Below are 27,355 nucleotides of genomic sequence, written 5' to 3'. Positions count from 1 at the left end.
AAAGAAGCGGCTGACAGAGTATAATGTAAGGAAGTGTATGTTCATGCACTTTGGTAGAAGGAATAAGGGCGTAGACTATTTTCTAACCGGAAGAAAAACTAAAATTCAAACATGCAAAGGGAGTTGTGAGTCCTTCTGCAGATTTCCATAAATGTTAACTTGCAGATTGAGTAGGTGATGAGGATGGCAAATGCAATATTAGCATTCATTTCAAAAGGACTGGAATATAAAAGCAAAGATGTAATGCTGAGGCATTAAATGGCATTGGTCAGACCACACTTGGAGTATTCTGAGCAGCTTTGGGCCCATTATCTAAGAAAAGATGTACTCGCATTGGAGAATGTCCGGAGGAGGTTCACAATAATAATCCCAGGAATGAAAATGTTAATGCACGAGGAGTGTTGATGACTCTTGACCTGTACTCGCTGGAGTTTAGAAGAGCGGGGGGGGGGGGAAGAATCTCACTGAAACCTATCAAATTTTGAAAGGCTTAGATACAGTGAATGTGGAGAGGATGTTTCCTATGGTGAGGAAGTCTAGGACCAGAGGGCACGGCCTCAGAATGGAGGAACTTCTGTTTATAACAGAGATGTAGAGGAATTTCTTTTGCTAGAGGGTGGTGAATCTGTGGAATTCACAGATGGCTGCGGAGGCCAAGTCATTGGGTATATTTAAAGCAGAGGCTCATTGTTTCTTGATTAGTCAGGGTGTCAAAGGTTATGGGGAGAAGGCAGGAGAATAGGGTTGAGAGGGATAATAAATCAGCCATGATGGAATGACAGAATAGACTTGATGGGCCGAATGGCCTAATTCTGCTCCTAAGTCTTATGGTCTTACATGGAAACGGCTAAAAGGATTAATGGCCAAACATAGGTAAATGGGACTAGCTTAGATGGGAATCTTGGTCAGCTGTTTCCCTGTTGTATGTCTTGATGACCATGACTCTATGGCAGGAAACATTTAAACTACAAATGTGGCAGGTGATGTCACATCTGATACAGAAATATATCACTACTTCTCATCGTCACTGTGTCTGAACCCTTGAATTTCCCATCCATTAGAATTGATGTAATATCTCCATCAGAATGTTTGCTGCTGGTATGTTCAGCAGAAGTACTGCTGCAGTTTAAGAAAGTAACTCATCACCATCTCATTAGCAATAGTGGATAATGATATGCATTAAAAGTTTCAATTCCACTCATTATATTTATGCTATTCCTGGAAGAATCAGGATGGAATGGGCAAAAGCAAAAATGAAAGAATGCTTTAGCAATAAAGAAAATCTTCCTTCTATTACTTGAATGAGTCAAGACACAAGAAATCAATTATTGATCAATAAATTCCATAGAAATTCATTGTTTTCATTCTTTAATTTTGTGCTCAGCAAACTTATAGAAGGTTTGGTTAAAATATTGTTCAGCTAAAGTATCTGTGTCAAAAATAGATAACTTGATTACCTGTCATGCTCCCAAATTTTTCCAGTGTTCTGATGGAGGTACTTTTTGCATGTAGTGATCATTTGATTGGTAACTTTGATAAAAAGAGAGGTCATATGCTCTGATGTATTGTAGTACTTTGAAATGCTGTGGATCATTCGAATACTGTTCATCAAATTAGGGACATGTTCAATCATGGTGGCCTGAAACAATAATAAATGTTGAAATATATTTTCTTCAATGTTATACACTAATCCAGTAGAATTAATTAGAATGCATCAACCAACCGGTGAGCATTTCACAAGGGGCCCAAAGAACTTGTCCAGTGTGTATAGATATTTCACATTATCCTTAGCCTCATTGGCCGCATCTGTAATATTGCCATCCTAGGTAAAAAGAAAACAATAGATTATTGCAAGGAATTGACACTTTCAATGATTGCTTTGATGAAAGAATATATGACTACTCAACTGTGAGCAGCTTCTTACGAACAATATAACAGTTGCCTATCAAACTTAGTTTAAAAAGTGAAATTTACCAGTTTTCTCCAATGTTTCAATGACCTGGACTTTGCAACCTGAAGAATACCTATAACTCTTCTTACTTGATGACTCTTAATTTGATCAAGAAGGCTAAAATTAAAAATAAAAATAACAAAATTTTAAGGGCACAGAATATACAAATTCAACTTCACAAATCTAGATAAAATGCTTAGCTTGAGAGCCAGAGAAATTTAGGAGTTAGTAGCATAGAAATTCAGATATATTGTGATGCCTTTGGAGTAATAAAAAATGAATTCCAGTATCAGTGATATTGGTGATTGGATGATTAAGAAACAGCAGAGTTCAAGATAGTTATGTTTAAGGATCTCCCATAGCAAGGGGAAGATTATAAACATAGATATAGTTACAACCATAGAAATCATCCTTGTGGCAGAAGTGGGAGATTTAATTTTAACATGAGAATTCAACAAAAAGAATATCTGAAAAAGTATTCCATTTCTAGTTCACATTTGCTGAAGTTTGCTAGGACAACTACCTATAAATTTTTTAGGAAGGTAAGGAAGGGAACTGGGAACTAGAAACTACCATTTCAGTTTACAATGAGACAGAATAGTTGAGCACTATTTCATTAGATAAATATGCAGTTAATGTTTTGAGATACGTTGAGGGGCGGGAGGTGGTTTGAAAACACATGTTGCCTATGAGAAATTCCTGAAGGGTATTGATGAATGATTGATCAGCCAACTGTTTGGAAGTACTAATTCACCAGGCATTAATTGCTTTGTTTTTGGAAGTGAAAATATGAGATTTGCTGTCTGGCTTTCATGAATTGCACGATGGTCTCGTGTCTTCATCAGTTGTTTGTTTTAAATCATTTCTGAAATCTAAGCTTCGCTGCCAAGGTCAGCAGTTTTTACCCATTTGTAAATGCCCTTCAGAGGTGGTAGTGAGCCACAACAGAATTAACTACAAGGCCCCTTCAGTGTCAACCAACCACTTAACGGTTGATGTGAAATCATAAAAGGCTAGATTAAATAAGGATAATGACCACATGATCCAAGAGCAGAATAGGGCTATTTAGCCCATCAATTATTTATCTGAACCAATCATAGCTGACTTTTTTCACCCCATTTTTGAGCCTTCTCCCTTTAGTCCTTAACTTGTTTATCAGTCAAGGGTTCCCCTAAAAGACATCAATGAATCTGATGGGATCTTTATGACATGTTTTTTAGGCTTTTTTACAGTTGCTGTAATTACTAACGAATATTTGTTCCAAATTTCAGAATATTATTGTAACTTAGATTTAGAACACCAACAGACACCATTGCTGGATTTAAAATTAGTTGTCCAAGCTTCTGGTTTATTAATTTCATGTCCTAAACATTGTGCCATCATGGCAAAATCAAAATCAGAATCAGTTCTATTATCACTGGCATGTGACATGAAATTTGTTAACTTAGCAGCAGCAGTTCAATGCAATACATAATCTGGCAGAGAGAAAAAAATAAATAAAAATAATAATAAATAAACAAGTAAATCAATTACAGTATACGTATATTGAATAGATCTTTTAAAATGTGCAAAAACAGAAATAGTGTATATTGAAAGAAAGTGAGGTTGTTGTCCGAAGATTCAATGTCCATTTAGGAAAAGGATGGCAGAGGGGAAGAAGCTGTTCCTGAATCACTGAGTGTGTGCCTTCAGGCTTCTGTACCTCCTGCCTGATAGTAACAGTGAGAAAAAGGCATGCCCTGGGTGCTGGAGGTCCTTAATAATGGACGCAGCCTTTCTGAGACACTGCTTTCTGAACAGGTCCTGGGTACTTTGTAGGCTAGTACCCAAGATGGAGCTGACTAGATTTACAACCTTCTGAAGCTTCTTTCGGTCTTGTGCAGTAAACCCTCTGTACCAGTCAGTGATGCAGCCTGTCAGAATGCTCTCCACAGTACATCTATAGAAGTTTTTGAGTCCATTTGTTGACATGCCAAATCTCTTCAGACTCCTAATAAAGTACAGCCGCCGTCTTGCCTTCTTTATAACTACATGATATGTTGGGACCAGGTTAGATCATCAGATCTTGACACCCAGGAACTTAAAACTGCTCACTCTCTCTACTTCTGATCCCTCTATCAGGATTGGTATGTGTTCCTTCGTCTTACCCTTTCTGAAGTCCACAATCAGCTCTTTCATCTTACTGACATTGAGTGCCAGGTTGTTGCTACGGTACCACTCCACTAGGTGGCATATCTCACTCCTGTACGCCGTCTCGTCACCACCTGAGATTCTACCAACAATTCTACCAAGATGGCATTTGAGCTATGCCTAGCCACACAGTCATGTATATATGGAGGGCAGAGCAGTGGGCTAAGCACACACCCCTGAGGTGTGCCAGTGTTGACTGTCAGTGAGGAGGATATTTTATCACTGATCCGCCCAGATTGTGGTCTTTCCATTAGGAAGTTGAGGATCCAATTGCAGAGGGAGGTACGGAGGCCCAGGTTCTACAACTTCTCAAACAGGATTATGGGAATGATGGTATTAAATGCTGACATACCAATCCTCATAGAGGGATCAGAAGTGGAGAGAGTGAGCAGTTTCAAGTTCCTGGGTGTAAAAATTTCTGAGGATCTAACCTGGTCCCAACACATCAATGTAGTTATAAAGAAGGCAAGACAGTGGCTATACTTCATTAGGAGCTTGAAGAGATTTGGCATGTCAACAAATACACTCATAAACTTCTATAGTTGTACCGTAGGGAGCATTCTGACAGGCTGCATCACTGTTTGGTATGGAGGGGCTACTGCACAGGACCAAAAGAAGCTGCAGAGGGTTGTAAATCTAGTCAGCTCCATCTTGGGTACTAGCCTACAAAGCACCCAGGACATCTTCAGGGAACGGTGTCTCAGAAAGCCAGTGTCCATTATTAAGGATTTTCAACACCCAGGGCATGCCCTTTTCTCACTGCTACCATCAGGTAGGAGGTACAGAAGCCTGAAGACACACACTCAGCGACTCAGGAACAGTTTCTTCCCCTCTGCCATCCAATCCCTAAATGGACATTGAACCCTTGGACACTACCTGACTTTTTTTAATATAAAGTATTTCTGTTTTTTGCTCATTTTTTAATCTATTCTATATATGTATACAATAATTGATTTACTCATTTATTATTATTTCTATTTCATTTATTTTTTTTCTCTTCTATATTATGTCTTGCATTGAACTGCTTCTGCTAAGTTTACAAATTTCACGTCACATGCCGGTGATAATAAACCTGATTCTGATTCATTCTACTAGAGGAGGCGCTGAATTAACAATTCATAAGCTCTTGTATTTTTTATAAAAATGTAACTGATTAGATCATATCTTAACCCAGAGAGTTCACTTTGTAAAAATATAAATTGAAAAAGGATGCGGAATCTCATTACAAGTCAAAAAAAACAATCGATGAACATTGGTTCTTCAGTGCTCATTGTGGGTATGTGATATTTTCAAGACAAGAAAAAAAAACATACTGCCAAAGTAAAAAGGAAATTTGTTTCTTTATTTAGCCAAAAAAAACACAAGACAGTAGGATATCCATCTGACATTGTCATATAGTCTATATATAGTCTATTCTAACCAGTTATATTCAGAAATTATACTCCCAAGGATCCAACCAGACAAGAACCACAATCAAAATCAATCTAATTCCAGCCCTCTTCTGTACCAAGCACTGTTCACTACACCCTCAATCTTGGTGTCGTCCACAAATCTGCAGATCCTGTCAACCGCATTATCATCCAGGACCTTGATATTGAAACCCAATAGCATGAATGGCAGTGATGCTTCACTACCAGATGAACTCAACGCCTTCTATGCCCGCTTTGAATGGGAAAATATAACAACAGCTGTGAAGATCCCTAGAATCTGTTTTGTGTTTTTAGGATTTAACAAATTCTAGGACTGCTACCAAATTAAGACACAAGCATGCAAAGCTAATGAAAGCATGCTGTGTGAATCTTAGAGTACTACCATCTTTTTAGAGAAGTGCCACAACAGTCTTTTTATTATGGATTGACCCCTGGAGCCTAAACAAAATGTGGGATGAGAACAAAGAAGAGCAATTGAAAGGACTAGACCATAAAAAGAGAAAAACATATTTGCAGACAGGCTACACCCTGCACTCAATTTCCCCCAGCTCATAGGGTAACATTAACATTTGGGTTTATGCTTTATTTACAATATTTGAACAGGTTTCTATATGGACAAAAATGTATGATGTCCTTAGTGTGCAAAAAGCATGGAGCAGACTTCAAGCCCATTCACACAACGATATAAAGCACCTGCACTTAAAGCAGTGAAGTTCATCCATTTAGATTTTTTTCAAAACATTTTTAAATCCAGTGGTAACTGAAGTGCATGCAAAAACAATCAGTTAACAGAACAACGCAATGAGCTGGAAATATTTCAAAGTATACCTATTAAACTTAGCCATTCTCATCTTCCAATGATCGAGTTCTGCAGAAGGACCAATGTCATCTGCTTCTTTTCTCATTTGCTCACTTTCAGCTAAAACTTGTTCGATTTGTTTACTCCATGACATCAGCACCCCCTCAAGCTGCTCCACAAACTCAGAGTTGTTAGCTGGGAGTTAAAAAGTAATCTCAATTTAATTTATTTAATGTATATTAATATCAATACAAAATAATTAAAGAATTTTCAGTTCTTTTTATAAAACCAAGTGTTACCTTTGCCTTTGTGCTAATCAAGAACTACATAAAACGGTGGAGTAGGCCATTTGATTTCTTTGTGCCTGCTCTGCCATCCATTAAGATTTTTGCTGATCTTAAGATTTTATTTCAATATCACTTTCTGAACAAATCCCTTAATCACAGATTCTCTTAGTATCCAAAACTCTATCAATCTCTGTTTTGAATGTACTAAGTAATTGAGCTCCCTTTGGTAAAGTAACTCCAAAGGTTCCTTATTATCTTGATGAAGAAAGTTTTTCACTCAAAGCAATAAAATATATCATGATTGGCTGATACTTAACACTGAGACTATTACTTCTGGTTCGAGGCAGCCTGTTTGGGGAAACATCATCTCTGCATCAACCCTGTTAAAACCAATGACAGTATAGATCCAGTCTGTGCAATCTCTCCTAATAGAACAATCTTCTTTTCTTCCACGTTCTATGCTATTGAAAACCAACCTGTTTTCTCTCCTTCTCAGTTCTGTTGATCTTGAGCAGCAACTCTCTTGCCTCAGATACCGCCTTATATCCTCAGCATTTCTATTTCCGATTTCCAATATTTGCATTTTTTTATTTTCATCTACTGAAAAGACTTGGCAATTTTAAATATTCAATACAGAGACTGATTTTTTTTTTAGAATTTAATGAATCAAGGAATATTGGGTTAAAGTGGAATAGCAGTGCTGAGGTAAAAGATGATCCTTAATTTTATTTAATGGCAAAGCAGACAGTGCCTAGGTATGCAAACACAAGGAAATCTGCAGATGCTGGAATTTCAAGCAACACACACAAAAAAAGCTGATGAATGCAGCAGGCTAGGCAGCATCTATAGGAAGAGGTACAGTCGACGTTTCGGTCCAAGACTCTTCGTCAGGACTAACTGAAAGAAGAGGTAGTAAGAGATTTGAAAATGGGAGGGGGAGATCAAAAATGATAGGAGATGACAGGAAGGGGAGGGATGGAACTAAGAGCTGGAAAGTTGATTGGCAAAAGGGATACAAGGCTGGAGAAGGGAGAGGATCATGGGACGGGAGGCCTAGGGAAAAAGAAAGGGGGAGGGGGGGAAGCCCAGAGGATGGGCAAGGAGTATAGTAAGATGGACAGAGGGAGAAAAAGGAGAGAGAAAAAAAATTAATTAATTACTAAATAAACAAACAAACAATGGATGGGGTACGAAGGGGAGGTGGCGCATTAACGGAAGTTAGAGAAGTCAATGTTCATGCCATCATGTTGGAGGCTACCCAGATGGAATATAAGGTGTTGTTCCTCCAACACTCAGGTTTCATCTTGACAGTAGAGGAGGCCGTGGATAGACATATCAGAATGGGAATGGGACGTGGAATTAAAATGTGTGGCCATTGTGAGATCCTGCTTTCTCTGGCGGACAGAGGGTAGGTATTCAGCGAAACGGTCTCCCAGCCTGCGTCGGGTCTCGCCAATATATAGAAGGCCAAATCGGGAGCACCGGACATCGGGAGCATTGGGAGTGCCTAGGTATTATCATCTCTCCACAACTGTGGTTTGCCACAATATTTTATGGTTCCATGGGCTTGTAGGTGGAAAAGATGTATCTGCAGTAGCAAGGAGTGTAAATTATGTGCCTCCTGTCAACCCTGTTAGATGTCAATGCAAATGATATCATGAAAATGTAACCAGAGATTTTGAGTTCTCACATCTTAATTTTCTCTATACTTCTGAGTTAAATAAGATTTACTTCAAAGCATGGAACTGCTGAATAATTTGGAAAACCTAAATAAGAATAACATATGCACATTTATACTTAATAACATTACATTTTGAAAACATTATCAAATCGAAACAATCAAATTGAAAACTTAAAGCTATAAAAATTAATAATATATGATACCTGCAATCAAATAGTCTGAGGGAGTATGCAGGTCATCAATGTTGTAAGCAGTAGTCACCTCTGTAAGAATAATTTGCTGTTCCATGTTTTTTCTGGCTGAAGTCAAGTTGCTGACAAACTTGTCCAAGGATTCAAAGAACTCTTGAATCTGAGCATTCTTTAGTCCTTCTTTAATAGATCCCCAATTCTACATATCAGTAAAGAACAAAATGTTGACACTGCCAACAAATTGTTGAAAATACATTACAAAAATTAAAGAACCTGTTGCATTGAAGCCTTTAATTGCAATACTGTTTAGGTTTTAAATAAAATTCAATTTTCTGAACTGATTTTATATGACTGCCTTGATTAGCGCATTTAACAATAAAATCTTCAGTTCCGGTCACTAGTATGAAAGATCAGCCTGGGTTTTGTAGCATCTTGGAAGTCACTATTTAACTTTATGAACTCATTCATTGTACAAATTATAGTAGTTCAAATAACAGGATGTCCATCTTCTTGAAAGCAGCAAAAGAAAGACAAAAAAAGGCAATCTTGTCGAAAATGCTCACCTTCCAAAATTTCTTACACAGAAACCCTACGTAAGAAACTTTTCGTTCTGTTCTGTTCTATTATATAAGCCTCTTTTCTGTCTAACTAACATGAAGTTAGTATCATGTGCTCGTTTTTCAATAAGCTCCAACCTTCCATGAAGAAATAAAAACTCATATTTACTGAATACTTACTATCCATACTGAAAAAGACAGTTGGCAATATTGATGGGCAAGTCCTCAGTGAACCTACTGTATATATAAACTATCTATATATAAACTATAACATGTCTTTGCACAAAGATTAGTCTGGGAAATATCTAATCAGATTTTTATTCCAACAGCAGATGTCAGTGTTGTGCCCATGTTAGTTACTCCTGGCAATCAAGTTGAAAGGCTGCCGTCGTCATTGCATCAGTTCATTCAGAGATCATGAGCAGTTGGTGATAGCCTTCCCTCATGATATATTTGACTTTAGCCACACATAAACTGAATTTTCAATAGATTTTACTAAATTCCGTGTCAAATCCATGCCTAATTAATTTACTCTTCAATACAAAGAGCAGGATTAATGTAAAACTACAAACAATTATTTTATTTAAATGAAATATATAATAACTGTGCTGTGTGTCTCATTTGGAAAAAGGTTACCTCTTGGGATCGCAGCGCAGGTACCATTACATTACCAAGAAGCTTCTCCAACGCTTGAAGTAGATTCTCCTCAGAACAATTCAGCATGCCAAAATTTACTTCCTAAATAGAAAAGATTAATTTTATATTAATGAATAAAATCCACTAACGTTGATATAGCTTCATAAATTAATAACAATAATTTTAGCGATCATTATCCAGTATCTATCCTCTTTGCCCTACATGACTGATTCAACTCAGCAATAAAAACGATTGTTAGAAGATTGATAAAGGATGACCCATATATCATTTTTTCTCTTTGCTGGTAAGTCTTTATACTTCCAGGATCTTCTATTTTGGTTGACTTCAAGGTTCTGTTTAAAAAATAAAGAAAACTTTCCTGCCTTGTGCAGTAGAATTCCTTTATGGGAATTCACGTTTCCATATTTCCTGAAGTCATTTGATCCATGAAGTCTATGCCAGCTCACTGAGCAACACAGATCAAACAGATTAACCACAAACAAGAGAAAATATGCAAGCAACATCATGATAGTAGAGGACTCATGCCATCAGGCTGAAGGCTACCACTTCCAATTCCTATTCCCATTCCAATATGTCCCACTTCCCATTCCCATTCCAATCTGACCCACTTTCAATTCTCATGATGATATGTCCCACTTCCCATTCCGATCTGACCCACTTCCAATTCTCATTACCATATGTCCCACTTCCCATTCCCATTCTGATATGGCCTCTCCATGGCCTCTTCTACTGTCACAATGAGGCTACGCTCAGGTTGGAGGAACAACACCTTATATTCCATCTGGGTAGCCTCCAACCTGATGGCATGAACATTGATTTCTTGAACTTCCGGTAATGGCCCTCCCCGCCTTCACCTTTCCCCATCGCCTTGTCCCTCTCTCACCTTATTTCCTTGCCTGCCCATCGCCTCCCTCTGGTGCTCCTCCCCACTTTTCTTTCTTCCATGGCCTTCTGTCCTCTCCTATCAGACTCCCCCTTTCACCAGTGCTGAATCTCTTTCACCAATCAACTTCCCAGCTCCTTACTTCATCTCTCCCCCTCCAGGTTTCACCTATCATCTTGGGTTTCTCTCTCCCCTCCCCTACCTTTTATATCTGCTCCACATCTTTTTTTCTCCAGTCCTGCTGAAGGGTTGCTATAGATGCTGCCTGGCTTGCTGAGTTCCTTGAGCATTTTGTATATGTTGCTCAGACAGTTTAATTTCTTGTTATATACACCAAGGTGCAATGAAATTCCTTGCTCACAGAGCAAACAAAATATATGGTAATAATAAATTCAATAATAAATAGTGCAAATGGTGTATTTCTGTTCCCCTGATGTTAAACCATGTTTAATAAAACAAATTCTTGTCTTCTCATCCAAGTATTTTCAGAATGCTCAGACATCGATTTCATCTGTTACGTTCTTTAAACTCTCAGACCTAAAAAAATACTTTATCACAGTTTAAATGTATTTAATCTGCATTAAGTTTCAGCCTAACGTTATTTTTAAAATCTTCAATTGCAGCTTTCCCACAACAGTATTATCTAGTTTCTCTCTGTACCACTGCATTGTGTCAGTTTTTGTGTGGTGCTACTCCATTACAGCACTCCTCTAGAAGTCGCCAATTGGTCAAGCACTACAACCACTTAAAACAACAACACAAGCAGAACTTTCACCTGGAGAAGGCTACCACTTGGAAAGACGGGCACTACAGTGTTGGGTTTGCAGTGTAAGAGAGTGTTTCAGCAGTCAGAAAGACGTGGACACACTAGTGAAGTACAATGCTTACAGGATGCATGCTCTATGTGGAAAAGGACCAAGGATATTCTCCCGGGTAACAGCAAGTGCTTCTAGTGGAAGGCTGCTAGAGAGGTCTTTGAAAAGAGTATATGACCTGAGCGTTGAGGAACCTTTAGTATAGGCAAATCTCTCTGCCTACACTGCCCTGCTTCTGTGCATAGAAGGAAAAGTTGATCAAACCTTCTCTTCTTGATCATGGAGTTCTGGTGATTTGATAAATGCAACCATGAGTAGCAAACACTGAGATGTACCAAAGATCAGCCTAGCAACCTGGAAAGATCTTGAGACCAGGAAGCCTAAAATCACTATAACCTTGACTTTTTTGGTCAAAGCAGTCTTTTATGTAGAAGAAGACATTCTTAAGAAGTTCTGCTTACATGACAAGCATGATTTTTTTTTTTGGATAGGACCATGGAACTGACCTGAGAAACATTTGCTGAGCTGATGCTTTTATTCGTAGTTCGGAGAAAAAATAAACAAGTTCCTGTCAAACCCTGAAAGATGAGCAGAAAAAATTGAATTACCATAATTCAAAATTCCCAAATAATTTATTGTAAATATGGAAATATAAAAATATCAGCCTTCTGAAACCAAGTGTATTTATAGTTTTATAGTTTACAAGAGAAATTTTAATATGAATAACCCTACCTCAACTGAGCCATCAGTGATGAACAGCCTTTTCTGAGGCATGTTTCTGGATGTGTCAGCACTTAAACGTTTCAAATCTATGTTCTAAAGGGTTAAACAATATATTCTTAAACAAGTCAATGTCAATCATTAGAAATGTATAAATTATTTAAGTTCAGTTGAGTGCTGTTAATAATCATGGTTTTAGACACTAGACACTAGAATACTACAGCAAGTACAGGCCCTTCGGCCCTCGATGTTGTGCCAACCCAAATATTCCTAAAAAAAAGTACTAATCCCACACTACCCTGTAACCCTCTATTTTTCTTTCATCCATGTGCCTGTCCAAGAGGCTCTTAAATACCCCTAATGTTTTAGCCTCCACCACCATCCCTGGCAAGTCATTCCAGGCACCCACAACCCTCTGTGTAAAAAACCTACCCCGATGTCTCCCCTAAACTTTGTATATATGTCCTTTTTTAGGTTTTAAAAACCTAGAGAAAGCAACTAAAAGAATCATTAGGAGTGAAACGATGAAATATGAAAGAAAGCTAGCAAACAATATCAAGGTGGATAGAAAAAGCTTTTTCAAGTACATAAAAAATAAGAGAGATGAGAGTGGATATAGGACCACTCGAAAATGAAGCCAGAGAAATAATAACAGGGAACAAGGAGATGGGAGATGAACTAAATGAATACTTTCCATCAGTCTTCACTGTGGAAGACATGAGCGGTGTGCCAGGTGTTGAAGGATGTGAGGGAAGAAAAGTGAATGAAGTTACGATTACAAGGGAGAAGGTGCTCAAAAAGCTGAAAGACCTAAGCGTACGTATATCACCGGACTAGATGAACTGCATCCTATGGTTCTGAAAGAGGTAGCATTAGAAATTATGGTGGCATTAGAAGTGATCTTTCAGAAATCATTGGTCCCTGGCATGGTGCCAGAAGACTGGAAAATTGCAGATATCACTCCACTCTTTAAGAAAAGAAGAAGGCAGCAGAAAGGAAATTATAGACCAGTTAACCTGACCTCAGTGGTTGGGAAGATGTTAGAGACAATTGTTAGGGATGAGGTAATGGAGTACTTGGCGACACAGGACAAGATAGTACAAAGTCACCATGGTTTATTTCGGGAAAAATCCTGCCTGACGAACCTGTTGGAAATCTTTGAGGAGATTACAAGTAGGATAGATAAAGGGGATGCAGTGGATGTTGTATATTTGAACTTTCAGAAGGCCTTTGACAAGGTGCCACACATGAAGCTGCTTACCAAGTTAAGAGCCCATGGTATTGCAGGAAAGTTACTAACATGGTTAGAGCATCGGCTGATTGGCAGGAGGAAACAAGTGGGAATAAAAGGGTCCTTTTCTAGTTGGCTGCCAGCAAGTAGCGCTGTTCTGCAGGAATCAGTGTGGGACCACTTCTTTTTATGCTGTATATCAATGATTTACATGATGGACAAGATGGCTTTGTTGCCAAGTTTGCAGATGATACAAAGATTGGTGGGGGGCAGGTAGTGTTGAGGAAACAGGTATGATGCAGAAGGACTTAGACAGATTAGGAGAATGGGCAAGAAAGTGGCAAATGAAATACAATGTTGGAAAATGCATGGTCATGCACTTCGGTAGTAGAAATAAATATGCAGACTATTTTCTAAACGGGGAGAAAATCCAAAAATCTGAGATGCAAAGGGACTTGGGAGTCCTTGTGCAGAACACCCTAAAGTTAACTTGCAGGTTGAGTTGGTGGTGAGGAAGCCAAATGCAATATTAGCATTCATTTCAAGAGGTCTAAAATACAAGAGAAGGGATGTGATGCTGAGGTTTCATAAGGCACTGGTGAGGCTTCAACTTGAGTATCATGAACAGATTTTGGTTTCACATCTAAAAAAAAAATTTGCACTGGCATTAGAGAGGTGTCAGAAGAGGTGCACAAGGATGATTCTGGGAATGAAAGTGTTATCATATGAGGAATGTTTAATGGCTCTGGGCCTGTACTCGCTGGAATTCAGAAGGATGAGGAGGGATCTCATTAAAACCTTTCGAATGTTGAAAGACCTAGACAGCATAGATATGGAAAGGATGTTTCCAATGGTGGGGGAGTGCAAGACAAGAGGGCACAGTCTCAGAATAGAGGGGCATCCATTTAAAAGAGAAATGTGGAGAAATTTCTTTAGCCAGCAAGTGGTGAATTTGTGGAATTTGTTACCACAGGCAGCTGTGGAGCCCAGGTCGTTGAGTGTATTTAAGGTGGAGATTGATAGGTTCTTGATTGCCCACGGGACCAAAGGTTGCAGGCAGAAGGCTGGGGCATGGGGATAAGGAGGTGAAAAAAAGGATCATCCATGATGAAATGGCAGAACAGATTCAATGGGCCAGATGGTGTAATTCTGCTCCTATGTCTTATGGTCTAATCAAAATCAGTTTAGATAGCTAGAAAGAAATAAAATTGCATTTCCTTTTAAATACATCCTTCCATGAGTTGACCTGTACTTTAAATAAAATCAATACTATTTGAAATTTAACTATTATATAAAACCTTAATTTTAAGCAAAACAATATTCTGTTAAGCATCCCAGGACTGCAACGACTGCTGAGAGGATCATTGTGGCCTCTTTTCCACCCATCTGAAATATTTATCAGGAGTGCAGTGTATGCAGGGCTTTAGTATTATCAGTGATCCCTCCCATCCATAAAACAATCTCTTTGAGCCCTACCACTAGGCAGGAGGTAACGTAGCATTAAGAACTGTTAGGATGGGAAACAGCTTCTTCCCCCAGACTGCAAGACTACTGAACTCGCTGGCTCCATCCAGGTCTCATCACGTATGAAGCAACAGTAGCGTTATACTGTTTACTATTTACCTTGTGTCATAAATGCACCTTCTTTTTGTTTTTTACTTTATGTGTTATGTGTGTGAGATACACGTTCCGTGTCGAGCACCTTGATCCAGGGGAAAGTTTGTTTGACAGTATATATGTGTACAATTGAATGACAACAACCTGAACCTGAACTTGAAATTGATACCGTACCTACATTTAAACATATTAAAATGTTTAAATTTTACTCGTAGATACTTACTGCAGCTATTTCTTGGTAATAAAATAATAATTTTTTAGAACCATTTGGTGCAAAGAATTCTTCAATCATGTGATACTGGAAAAGAAAAATATCAGAAATGTGAAATCTTGTTTTAGGATGTAAAATGTTAAAACTCTAATTTACTGAATAAACAAAATTAAATTTTAAACTTTATTGAATTGATTACCAAACATTGCAATTCCATCATGAACCATCGTACATGAGTTTATACTGTGCTTTTATTTACTGTTGTTGATTATTTGTTAGCCATTTTTCACACAAGGAATAACGATGTAATTAAAGTATTTAAGATAAAGGAAAAAAAATGCATGTCCACTGCCTTTCATTTACCATATTATCAAAAAATGAATAAAACAATGAAATTACATTAACATATGCCATTTGGCTTTGCAACATTTTAAATGATTAACTCTAGTAGAAAATAACTTCAACATTTTCCATGTACACTTCTAAAGCATGATCAAAAATTCCTAATATTAAATATCAAAGTGAAATATTTAAAGTACAAATCCATAGACATTCAGTTACTGTACATGACACTGCAGTCCTGTGTGGTTAACAATGGATGTTTCCCAGTGCATAATACAGTAAAGGTCTTTTCAGATTATTTCATGCTACCCTACAAATTTGACTAAATGCTTACTGGTATGAATTGTCCTTGCAGGTCAGATGGGAATTCTGCAAATGCATCAAATACCATCCTTTTAGAGCACTGTGGAAAATTTGTTCATATTGAATGGCCGTAATCAGTCACTATTGAAATAACTAAATTTTAGCATTGCAGGTTGAGAGCTCCTTACCTGAAATGCCTGGGGCCAGAATTGTTTTGGATTTTGGATTTTTTCAGATTTTGGAATATATAATAAAATAGCTTGAGATCTCCATCATTTCTAACTCTGAATTTATGTGCTACCGGTATGAAGTTTTTGTCTTACATTTGTTCATCACATATTTTTTCTTAAGAGTAAACATTATTATATATCATTAATGTAATGAAAATATAATGTGTGCAAAGTAATGAACACAGCACAACAGCATCGGGAGAATACCTGAATCAGCTGTTGTACAGCAACAACCAATGGCAAATTTTCAGTCTCCACCTACAATGCATGTTCTTTTAAGTATTATGTAAAGTATAATAACAATCAGCATTGTAGATTTGTTCTGGTGTTATATTCTCATCAGTAATGATCTTGGCAAATTCATCAATGAATTTCTCTGCTGCTTCATGATCAGCAGACACTTTATCACCACAAATATTTTAAAAATTAATGCCATGCCTTTTCTTAAACTTCTGTAACCAGTCTGCTGAGTATTCACAATTAACCTTCAATTTTCAGTCCGTCACAAAAGCATGGTCAACAAATGGCATATGTTCACTCCAACACTGACGAATCCATTCTTTCAATACAGCCTCTAGATCTTCATTTTTCACTTTATGCAGTGTTTAACTATTTTTCATTAACTTCAGTTCATTACATATTTGAGGTCACTTCCTAGAAGAGTTTGTGGTGCACAGAGACCAGAGCATCACCTGAGAACCTTCCCAACATCTTGTGGAATTTTCCATTTGTGACGTCATGTCAGCGCTCAAAAATATCTGATTTTGTTTTTTTTATTTTGGAGGTATGGATAAGCATACTCAAACCTGTACTTATTATTACTTCACTGGACTGACACCCTTTGAGATTCCTCAGTGTTGATTTTCTTGATTTGATTGCCTTTTCCCCAAGCCTTCCAAATGCACCATACCCCGTTTATCGTGGCCCTGGCTCCAATCCTGACACTCCAGTTAGCACTGGGTTAACATTGTCCCTGGCACCTAGCTATCTATTATGAAAACAGACTCTACCAAAGGCCCAGATCAAGACCTGTCTCCATTCCCCAACCCAAAAAGCTTCTTAATCTTCAGACCTTAGCCAACCACACATCCCAACTCCCTATGCTGTGAATTGTGCCCTTAAAGATGGAAATATTCTCCAATTTTCCCATAGCCCAAACACCACCCCAGGCCCTTTTCCTCCTATGGCCAACCCCACTCCCAAGTATGCCACACCAGGTCCCCAATAATGGCTGAACTGGATCCTCCATGCTCCAATTATCCGGTGAGCAAAATGTAATATACTTCCTCTTTCTGTTCCTCATACAGCTGAATATCCTCTTGGGGTCACATTATATTAGCTGAGTCACCCCATCACACTCTAGTCCTCCAATAGACACATTGACCCATATTCTCACAGGCCCTGTTTTTCAGATGGCTGATCCACCTACCTAAGTACAACTTCCTGACAGCTGATGCACCCAATTCCAAACAATATTTCAAATGTGAATCCTCTCTCTCACACATCTGATCATCAGGGACACTAGTAGTGAGCAAGATTAGTAGAGTGCAATGATTGTTGGTGTGCGGTGACCACATGACAAGCCTTTCATTAGCAAACAATTGAGGGGGCTGAGCATCTACCTTGTAATAATATTCTGTAGTGTTACTCCTGAAATCTTACATTTCTAGCTTGATATAGATTTGTTACTATTGCATCAAAGGAGCTTTTAAATACAGATTATATGCCATTAAAATTAGAATGCATACCTTTTCATCTGATATTATGAAATCCAGCACAACTGTTTCGTCCAGACCTGTTCCATCTGCCAATTTAGATACAACATAGTTATGACGTGAATCCATTTGAGACTTCCGTTCTTCCCTCGCTGCTTTGGCTTGTTTTATCATTTCCTTTTTTGCTTCAGTGGAAAGTAGCAAGGTCTTCTTTCCTTGAGTCTGCAATGGGCAATAATACATGTCAATATCAGAGTCATAGAGTTGTACAGCAGAAAAATGGATGTATCAGTCATCTACCTTATGCCAACCTTTTTTCCCCTTCTTCACTATTCCCACTTGTCACACTAGGTCTGTATCCATCAATGTTTTGCCTGTCCAAATATCACTTACTTTGCGATTATAAATAATTCCACCGCCTCCTCTCACAGCAAATTCCAGATATCAAGCATCCTCTATACAAAAAACTCCCATATAAAATCCCTTTTATTATCTACTGAGCACTACATTAACAATTCCATCCATTAAAACAGTAGACAGAAAACATTTATTAATGCATTCAGCACTCTTAAGGCAATATCAACAGTGGTCATTTGCAGGTTTTTCAAATGGAGTAACTGCTTCAGACTGAATGTGATGCGAACCTGGTTGAGAAATGGGCAGTTCCAGGGGGACTGAACTTGACCTGAGCAGGTTTCCCCATTAAATCAAACTTAAAATACTGCAGTCAGATGAATCAAATAGTATTGCAATCTTGAAAGCCACTTACTGAGACCGATGTTGTTGGAGATGCTGCTGTTCTAGCTTGTCCTAATCCTAAATTTTTCAATCTTGTAGCACCTACACGCCTGTGCCGATTTGGTTCTCCAGCTATGATTTGTTAGAAATAAATATTCATAACTTATAAAAAAAGATGAATAGATAAAAATTCATGAATGTACAAAATTTCTTACAAGGTGTTATGAAATATATTGCTATATGTGATATAGGATCTGGAAAAAATAATTGTATATTTCATGAGCACTCACGTAGGCCCCAGTTGTGCCTACCTTTTCATCAGCTACATGGAACAGAGCATATTCCAAGACTATACTGGTAACGCTCCCCAAATCTTTCAATCCACATTGACAACCGCATTGGTGCTGTTTCCTGCACTCCTGCTGAAATTGTCAATTTCATCAACTTTGCCTCCAACTTCCACCTTGCCATCAAATTTACCTAGCCCATCTCTGATACCTCTCCCCTCCTCTCAATCTCTCCATTTTTATCTCTGGAGACAGATTATCAACTAACATATTTTACAAACCTATTGACTCTCACAGCTATCTTGACTATACCTCTTCCCACCCTATCACATATAAAATACTACTCTCTTCTCTCAGTTCCTCCATCTCTACTGCATCTCTTCTCAGAATAAGGCTTCCCGTCCTAGAACATTTCAAATGTCCCCTTTTTCAAAGAATGGATTTCTTTTCCACTACCATCAATGCTTCCCTCAGCCATATCTCCTCCATTTCCCATACATCTGTCTTCAGCCCATCCTCCTGTTCTCACAACAGGGATGGGGTTCCCCTGGTCAGTACCTACCTCCCCTACAAACATCCATATCCAGCACATTATTCTCCATAATTTCTGCCATCTCCAACAGGATCCTGCCATCAAGCACACCTTTCCATCTCCACACAACCCCTTGCTTTCCACAGGAATTACTCTCTATGTGACTCCTTTGACCATTCATCCCTTCCCACCGATCTCCCTCCTGGCACTTTTCCCTCCAAGCATGACATGCTACATCTCTCCTAACATCTCCTCCCTGATCGACATTCAGTGCACCAAACAGTCCTTCCCGATGAGGCTTCACTTCACTTGTGATTCTGTTGCCATAATCCAGGGGTCCCCAACCTGTTTTGCACTGTGGACCGGTTTCATATTGACAATATTCTTGCGGACCGGCCGACCGAGGGGAGGGTGTGGTGGAGGGTAAAATACGTTGGGTTTACCCAGATAAAGACTACAATGACCATGAAGCCTTGCGCGGGAACAAGTGCGCATGCGTGACTTGCGCATTCGTGTATGTACCGATTTTTTTCTCTAGAAATCGCTTTTGCCGATTCTGTTCGGCGGTGGGGGTGTTAATCACGACCAGAATATAGGTGATCAGTGGCTAATACACTCAATTTCGTTTCTAAAAGGGTTTATCTAACGAATTTAATATTAAACACACAGCGCACATTTTCCTCGCATAAATATAGCGATAAGTCAATTATCAGGGGAGCTTGAAGTAAGTGTTGAAAAAACTTCCAGTAGAAGTGGTAGAGGCAGGTTCGATATTATCATTTAAAGAAAAATTGGATAGGTATATGGACAGGAAGGTAATGGAGGGTTATGGGCTGAGTGCAGGTCGGTGGGACTAGGTGAGAGTAACGTTCGGCACGGACTAGAAGGGGAGAGATGGCCTGTTTCCGTGCTGTAATTGTTATATGGTGATATGGTTATATAAGTTAATAGCAGCATAACATTTTAAGTAACGTTTGGATATTAAACACACAGCCCGTATTTTCCCTGTATGAACATATAAAATCATTGCAACACACCGGTATCGCGGAATCAGTGGGAGCCCTGGGCTTGTTTCTCTGCAACAAGACGGTCCTATCGAGGGGTGGTGGGAGACTGCGATACTCGAAAGGGGTTCCTTATGTCCAGTCTATTCCGCTATTTAGTTTTCGTTGCATTCATTGCAGAGATATGTTGGAAATGGAAGCAACGTTTTTAGTGCTTTCGTGGCTATCTCAGGATATTTAGCCTTGACTTTGATCCAGAATGCCGGCAGACATACTTTTCCGCCCGCCGTCATTTGCAAGCTCGAGGAGTTGATCTACTTCCCGCGCTGACATGGCTGACACATTCAAGCGTGCGTTCAAGTTCAACAGTGGGCACGACAGGGAATGCGGAAAGGTGCAGCTGACTCATATCGCCAAATCACATTGTTTCCTCGCGGCCCGGTGGTTGGGGACCATTGCCATAATATATTGCCTACGATGCTTCCGGTGTGGCATACTCTACATCAGTGTGACTGGGGAACTGCTTCGTTGAGCGCCTTCACTCTGTTGGACGCATAAGGCAAAATCTCCCAATGACCGTCCATTTCAATTGAATTTCCCATTCCCATTGCTTGTGCTTGTGCATATGCTTGTCTATGGCTTCCTCTACTACTACAATGAGGCCAAATTCAGGTTGGAGGAGTAACACATATTCTGTCTGATGGCATGAACATTGATTTCTTTAAACTTCTGCTAATCACTGCTTCTCCCACCCACCCCCACCTTTTTCCATTTCTCATTCTAGTTACTCTTACCACTTCTCCTCACATACTTATTACATTCTTCTAGTTCCCTTCCTCCATGGCCCATAGAGTCAAAGAGAAGTACAGCATAGAAACAGGCCTTTCAACCCATCTAGTCCATGCCAAAACCATCCAGTCCACTGGCCTCTCCTATGAGCTTCCTTCTTCTTCAGCCCTTAACCTTTTCTGCCTATCACATCCCAGCTTCTTACTTCAATCCCTTTTCCCCCTCACCTGGGTTTACCCATGACCTGCCAGTTTATACTCCTTCCCCTACCCCCACCTTCTTACTCAGGCTTCTAACCCTTTCCTTTGCAGTCCCGATGAAGGGTCTCAGCTCGAAAGATCAACTGTTTATTTCCCTGCATTGATGTTGCCTCACTTGCTGAGTTCCTCAGCATTTTATATGTGTTGCTCATGAAATATGCCATTAGAATTTAAAATCATTATCCCATTTATTTTGTTTATTTAAATTCCTTTTAAAATTATCAATCTTCAATCCATCCTTAGTTTGCATTAATAAATATAGCTCTATCACCCAAGGTAGAGTTATGTCCTCAAGGCTTTTTGGCCAAACTTGTCTATGCCAGTCATAATGCCCATCTATGCTACAGTTCGCAAGCATTATGTCCATATCCCCCCACTCCTTTCCTATTCAAGTCCCTGTCCAAATACCTTGCAAATGCCATAACTGGATCTGATTCTACCTCCTCCTCTGGCAGTTCATCCATATAGAAACATAGAAAATAGGTGCAGGAGTAGGCCATTCGGCCCTTCGAGCCTGCACCACCATTTATTATGATCATGGCTGATCATCCAACTCAGAACACTGCACCAGCCTTCCCTCCATACCCCCTGATCCCTGTAGCCACAAGGGTCATATCTAACTCCCTCTTAAACATAGCCAATGAACTGGCCTCAACTGTTTCCTGTGGCAGAGAATTCCACAGATTCACCACTCTCTGTGTGAAGAAGTTTTTCCCAATCTCGGTCCTAAAAGGCTTCCCCTTTATCCTCAAACTGTGACCCCTCGTTCTGGACTTCCCCAACATCGGGAACAATCTTCCTGCATCTAGCCTGTCCAATCCCTTTAGGATTTTATACGTTTCAATCAGATCCCCCCTCAATCTTCTAAATTCCAATGAGTACAAGCCCAGTTCATCCAGTCTTTCTTCATATGAAAGTCCTGCCATCCCAGGAATCAATCTGGTGAACCTTCTTTGTACTCCCTCTATGGCAAAGATGTCTTTCCTCAGATTAGGGGACCAAAACTGCACACAATACTCCAGGTGTGGTCTCACCAAGGCCTTGTACAACTGCAGTAGTACCTCCCTGCTCCTGTACTCGAATCCTCTCGCTATAAATGCCAGCATACCATTCGCCTTTTTCATCGCCTGCTGTACCTGCATGCCCACTTTCAATGACTGGTGTATAATGGTGTATAAATATAATCACCTGTCCCTCAGGTCTCTTATAAAATGTCTGCCCTCTAACCTTAAACCCACGTTCTCTGATTTTAAACTTCTCCACACTAGGAAATAGACCATCTTCCCTGTCTATGCCCCTCATTATTTATAAATCTCTGTAAGGTCATCTCTTAGCTCCCTGCATTCCAATTTCCATCCATTTTCTCCTTAAAACTAAAGTTCTCCATTCCTGGCAACATTGTTCTGCACTCTTTCTAATGCTACCACATCCTTCTTGCAGCATGGTGACCGGAACTATACATGATATTCCAAATGTGGACTGACAGTGGTTCGTATAGCTACAAAATAACATTCCAGCCCTATTCTCAATACCTCAACCTATGAAGGAAAAAATGCTGAACACCATGTACACTACCTTGTACAATGCATAAACTGGGTTACTATTTACAGGGAGCAGTGAACTTGCACCCTAGTTCCCTCTGTGCATCAACAGCATCAAGGTCCCTGCCATTTACTGCATGTGTCTGTACACTTTTTGACATCCCAATGTGCAATATATGACACTTGTCTGGATTAAGATCCATGTGCAACTGCTCCAACTAATTTTCCAATTTATCAATGTCTATTTGCATCCTTTCATAACTTCTTCATAGCGACTACTAAATGAACTTTCTGTGCCATCAGCAAACTAACAAATCAATTCATCTATATTTTCATTCAAGTTATTTATGTATATTGACAAGCAACAATGGTTCCAGCAGCAAAATTGCAGAGCTATCTTACATTTCTCTGGACTAAATTACATCTGCCTCCACTCCAAAGGTTTCTCTAATATAGTGTGGTAGGGATGGAGGATCAAACTAGGAAATCTGGAAGACTGTGATCCCTTTTTAATGCTGAAAAGGGAAAATAAGGCATCTGATGGTAGAACCTTGTTGAAGCTGGAGCTCTGTGCTCTACAGGATATGTAACACCCATCATTTCACTTTTACCCATCCCAAGTTAGTACATAGTATAGGGTAGTGCAGAAGGTATTCAGCATACTTTCCTTCCTAGGATGAGGCATTGAGTACAAGAGTTTGACTATTATGTTGTACAAAACATTGATCAGTCCATACTTGGAATACCGTGTACAGTTCTGGTCACCATGCTATAGGAAAGATGTGGAAGCATTAGAAAGAGTGTCCCTTGGAATGGAGAACAATCATCATAATTCCTCATATCATTTCCATTCTAATCTATTAGTCAATGGCCTCCTCCCATGTTATGTTAAGGCTCAATTCTAGTTTAAAGAACCGTATCCCATCTTCTTTCTGTGCCTTCCAGATTCAATATTGAATTCTGCTACCTTGATAACCAGATCTGACTGTTTTTTTACAGAACTGGCGATTTCTGCCAGTCATCCATCTGTGCATTTAGTTAAGTTTTTTTTCCTGTTTCTATGAGTGTAATCTGGCCTGAACCATAGCTTTGCCATTAGCAACACATAATACAGACAAAGAAGCTTAACCTCGTCTTTTCTGATACATTTTCATGGGTTCAATGATTAATTTACAATGGTAGCTCAACCAATGTTTAAGGGAAAAATGTGTTTCTTGGGTAGTAATTTATCAATGGAAATATTCTCAGGAGGACCACCCCTGTCTGCTAATGGAGTAGCAGTATTTTTCTGCTGCTCTTAGTTTTCTTTCTTTTCCCCTAGTTTAAGCTTTGAATTTAAAATTTTTACTTGTTGATTCTTGAGGGTGATCAATATGTCTATGTCTACAAGAAGTGGGAAGAATTTACCTGAACCTAGTGATAAAGTGAGAAAGGAAAGGTGCAAAAGGAAAGGTCTGATGAAATGCCATCGTGGGCTGAAGATATCGTTCAGACACTGAATTCAATTAAGGATCAGAATGGATCAATTAAAAACCAACTGGAAAAGAGTAGTAATGAAATGAAGTCATTTCTGGGAAATATTCTCAGATATCCAGTTATCTTTCTTACTGCAGCAGATGGTGGTGGATGTCCATAGTATCTGACAATGACAGGAAATCCGTGCGGGACAGTTTTTAAAGTAGAAAAGCAGTTGCACTGGGGCAGCCAGTACAATGGAAATTCAGCAAAAGGTCACAGAGCATTTGACAAACTCTCACCACATTTCGAGTAAGACAACAAAGAGGGAAAGGTCACTTTTCCCTCCATTCAAAAAAATATAGGTCTGCTGAGTAATGATGTGCTCCTGTGATATTCAGAGTACAATACACTTACTGAGACATAGATCAGGGTGCCTCGCACTCGCCAGTAATATATTTTCTGTTAACAATTATATCACAATTGGGGTAGCACGGTAGTGTAGTGGTTGACACAACACTTTATAGTACCAGCGACTGGGGTTCAATTCCCACAACTGCCTATATGGAGTCTGTACGTTCCTCCGGTGATTGAGTGAGTTTCCACAATCAATTTCCTTTCACTATCCCTTTCACAGTCCAAAGACGTACCAAACATTGTTCCCTGATTAGGTTAGGATTAAAGCGGGGGGGGGGGGGGAGAATTGCTGGGTGGTATTGATCGAAGGGCTGTAAGGGGCTATTCCGCGCTGTATCTCAATAAACAAAAGAATAAACAATTGGCATGAAATTATTAGAAACATGCTAATCCAATTATGTACCCTATTACCTTATAACCCATGCAGATTTCTACACCCATCTCTAGCCCTTGTTACTTTGATACCTGTTTCCTTATTTGTGCATGTTAAGAAAAATTGCTACCCTACAAACTTTTTGAACAATCTACATCCAAAATGATTTAGCTCAAAACTCCCAAACCCATAATTGACCCATTTATTGACTATATTTATTTTGCCAGTTCCATTTTGACTGAATTTTATGCAGAGGTGAAAGGTTTATCTTGTTGTCTTTGTCACCATTAACAACTGCTCACAAGTACGGACTCACGTTGATCTTCACTGGAATTTATGGAGATGAGCGGAGGTGAGATCTCCGTGTCAGGTTTAGTTGACGGCGCTTTGTCCGCGTCTTGTTCTCCTGGTGTGCATTCTGAGGGCTGAATACTATTGTCGGCGGCATCCTCATTATCAGCCATTGCTCTCTGCAGGGCCGATTATCACAGACGAGCCGGAGAAAGGCTCTCCGATAGACTGCGGAAACTAACTCCCTTTAACCCGAAGTTCACGCTCCAGTGTCTTTGAGCCTTAGAAACGGTCGCACACGAACTGCATCCGGAAACCCTAACTGTAAATGACCCAATTAAAACAAGGAAGGACTAAATTCAACTCATTTATTGCGGGAAAGGATTTGTTTTCCGGCTCTGAACAGGTTGTCCAACTGAAAGGTAAATCTGGATACAAGGTTTATGGTATCTTGGTTGCTTAGTAACGGGCAACTCTTGAAGGGAACGCGCAGCAAACTTTAGTTTCTTTTCCAGTATCCCAGCAACAATCGTCCAGTCATTGTGCAGAGCTTTCTGTAACACAGAGGAGATACAAGTAATCCTGCCTGCATTTTACTCCCGCTGAGTTTAAGTATGGCATTTACGCCAAATTGTTGATATTCGATATCCACCCTTAGTTTCGTTCCAAGTATTATCTATGAAGACAAGCACGCAAAATTCTGTATTCTCCATTTGAACTTTTCAGTACAACAAACCAATGAAACCACAACTAGCACTTTACTGTCCAATAAGTAGTAGAAATACAATAGTAATTCGTGCATATTTTATGCGGTTCCACTTTGCAAAGTTCCCAAACTGGAAAGAAAAGGTGCGATTCCCTTGTGCGGAAAACTCAACAGGAAAAGAAATCAAGGTTGACTCCAGTAACTCACAGATAAACTGAAGGAACGTTACACTGTCAGCAGGTCTTTTTTCTTGCATGGTGTCTGAAGGAGGTGTTGTAATCGAGTCAAAAATACTGTTTTGAAAACGAGCAGGAGTTATTTCAGCGCTACAGCTCCTTGATTTACATTATTAAAAGTGTCCATAGTTGTAGGAGTCATCGTGTTTAAAATGACCACAAAGTTTCCAACACTACAAAGCTGACTACACTCAGAAACTGCTCAATTGACTACAATCTGTTTTGGGATATCATCGCCATCCTTTATGAACGTAATCTTTCTTGTAAATAGTAAACTCTGACATCGGACTGTGTTTTATAAAGCAAAACATGCTCAAAATACCAGGCAGCATCTATAAAAATAAAAACAAAGGTAATTTCATAAACCAAAAGCAGAAAATTCTGGGGAAACTCTGCAGGTCAAGCAATATCTGTGGAAATAGAAACAATTGGTATTTCAGGATAATTTTTGACACTTTCCAACAGATTTGGATTAGAGATATAGAACAAAATGATACAGAAGATGGATAAGAAAGAAACACAAGGTATAAATTTGCGATGGTGTATGGAAGATAGAGCGTGACAAAATGACGAAGTAAATAATGGTGAAAGGGGGAAAAGATAGAATTAAATAAGGTCAAGAAAAAGATGGGAATGGACATGGTATAAGTAGGAATGTGGGCACGTGGCCAAGTGGTTAAGGCATTGGACTAGCTACCTGAAGGTCGTGAGTTCAAGCCCCAGCCGAGGGAATATGTTGTGTCCTTGAGCAAGGCACTTAATCACACATTGCTCGGCGATGACATTGGTGCCAAGCTATATGGATCCTAATGCCCTTCCCTTGGACAACATTGGTGTCGTGGAGAGGGGAGACTTGCAATATGGGCAACTGCTGGTCTTCTGTACAACCTTGCCCAGGCCTGTGCCCTGGAGAGTG

The 27,355-nt window shown here is 39.3% G+C and overlaps 1 protein-coding gene across 1 annotated transcript in view; it reads right to left on the bottom strand.

The window, feature by feature from the left end:
* The window catches only part of dnah5l (dynein, axonemal, heavy chain 5 like), a 296,635-nt gene extending 270,951 nt beyond the window's left edge, over window positions 1–25,684 (bottom strand). Inside the window, exons 1-12 of the mRNA XM_063042366.1 lie at window positions 25,523–25,684; window positions 18,580–18,680; window positions 17,844–18,032; window positions 15,233–15,307; window positions 12,174–12,257; window positions 11,948–12,019; window positions 9,723–9,824; window positions 8,542–8,728; window positions 6,400–6,565; window positions 1,975–2,068; window positions 1,724–1,822; window positions 1,458–1,639 (exon numbers count right to left, since the gene is read on the bottom strand). Coding sequence (XP_062898436.1) covers window positions 1,458–1,639; window positions 1,724–1,822; window positions 1,975–2,068; window positions 6,400–6,565; window positions 8,542–8,728; window positions 9,723–9,824; window positions 11,948–12,019; window positions 12,174–12,257; window positions 15,233–15,307; window positions 17,844–18,032; window positions 18,580–18,680; window positions 25,523–25,670 — 1,499 coding nt within the window. The 5' untranslated portion in view covers window positions 25,671–25,684. The remainder of the gene's footprint in view (window positions 1–1,457; window positions 1,640–1,723; window positions 1,823–1,974; window positions 2,069–6,399; window positions 6,566–8,541; window positions 8,729–9,722; window positions 9,825–11,947; window positions 12,020–12,173; window positions 12,258–15,232; window positions 15,308–17,843; window positions 18,033–18,579; window positions 18,681–25,522) is intronic.
* Window positions 25,685–27,355: the final 1,671 nt, after the last annotated feature.

Source organism: Mobula hypostoma, chromosome 3 (assembly GCF_963921235.1).
Source record: "Mobula hypostoma chromosome 3, sMobHyp1.1, whole genome shotgun sequence".
Taxonomy (NCBI): Eukaryota; Metazoa; Chordata; class Chondrichthyes; order Myliobatiformes; family Myliobatidae; genus Mobula; species Mobula hypostoma.
The sequence above is the reverse complement of the archived record's forward strand: the minus strand, read 5'-3'. Positions and strand labels throughout refer to the sequence as shown.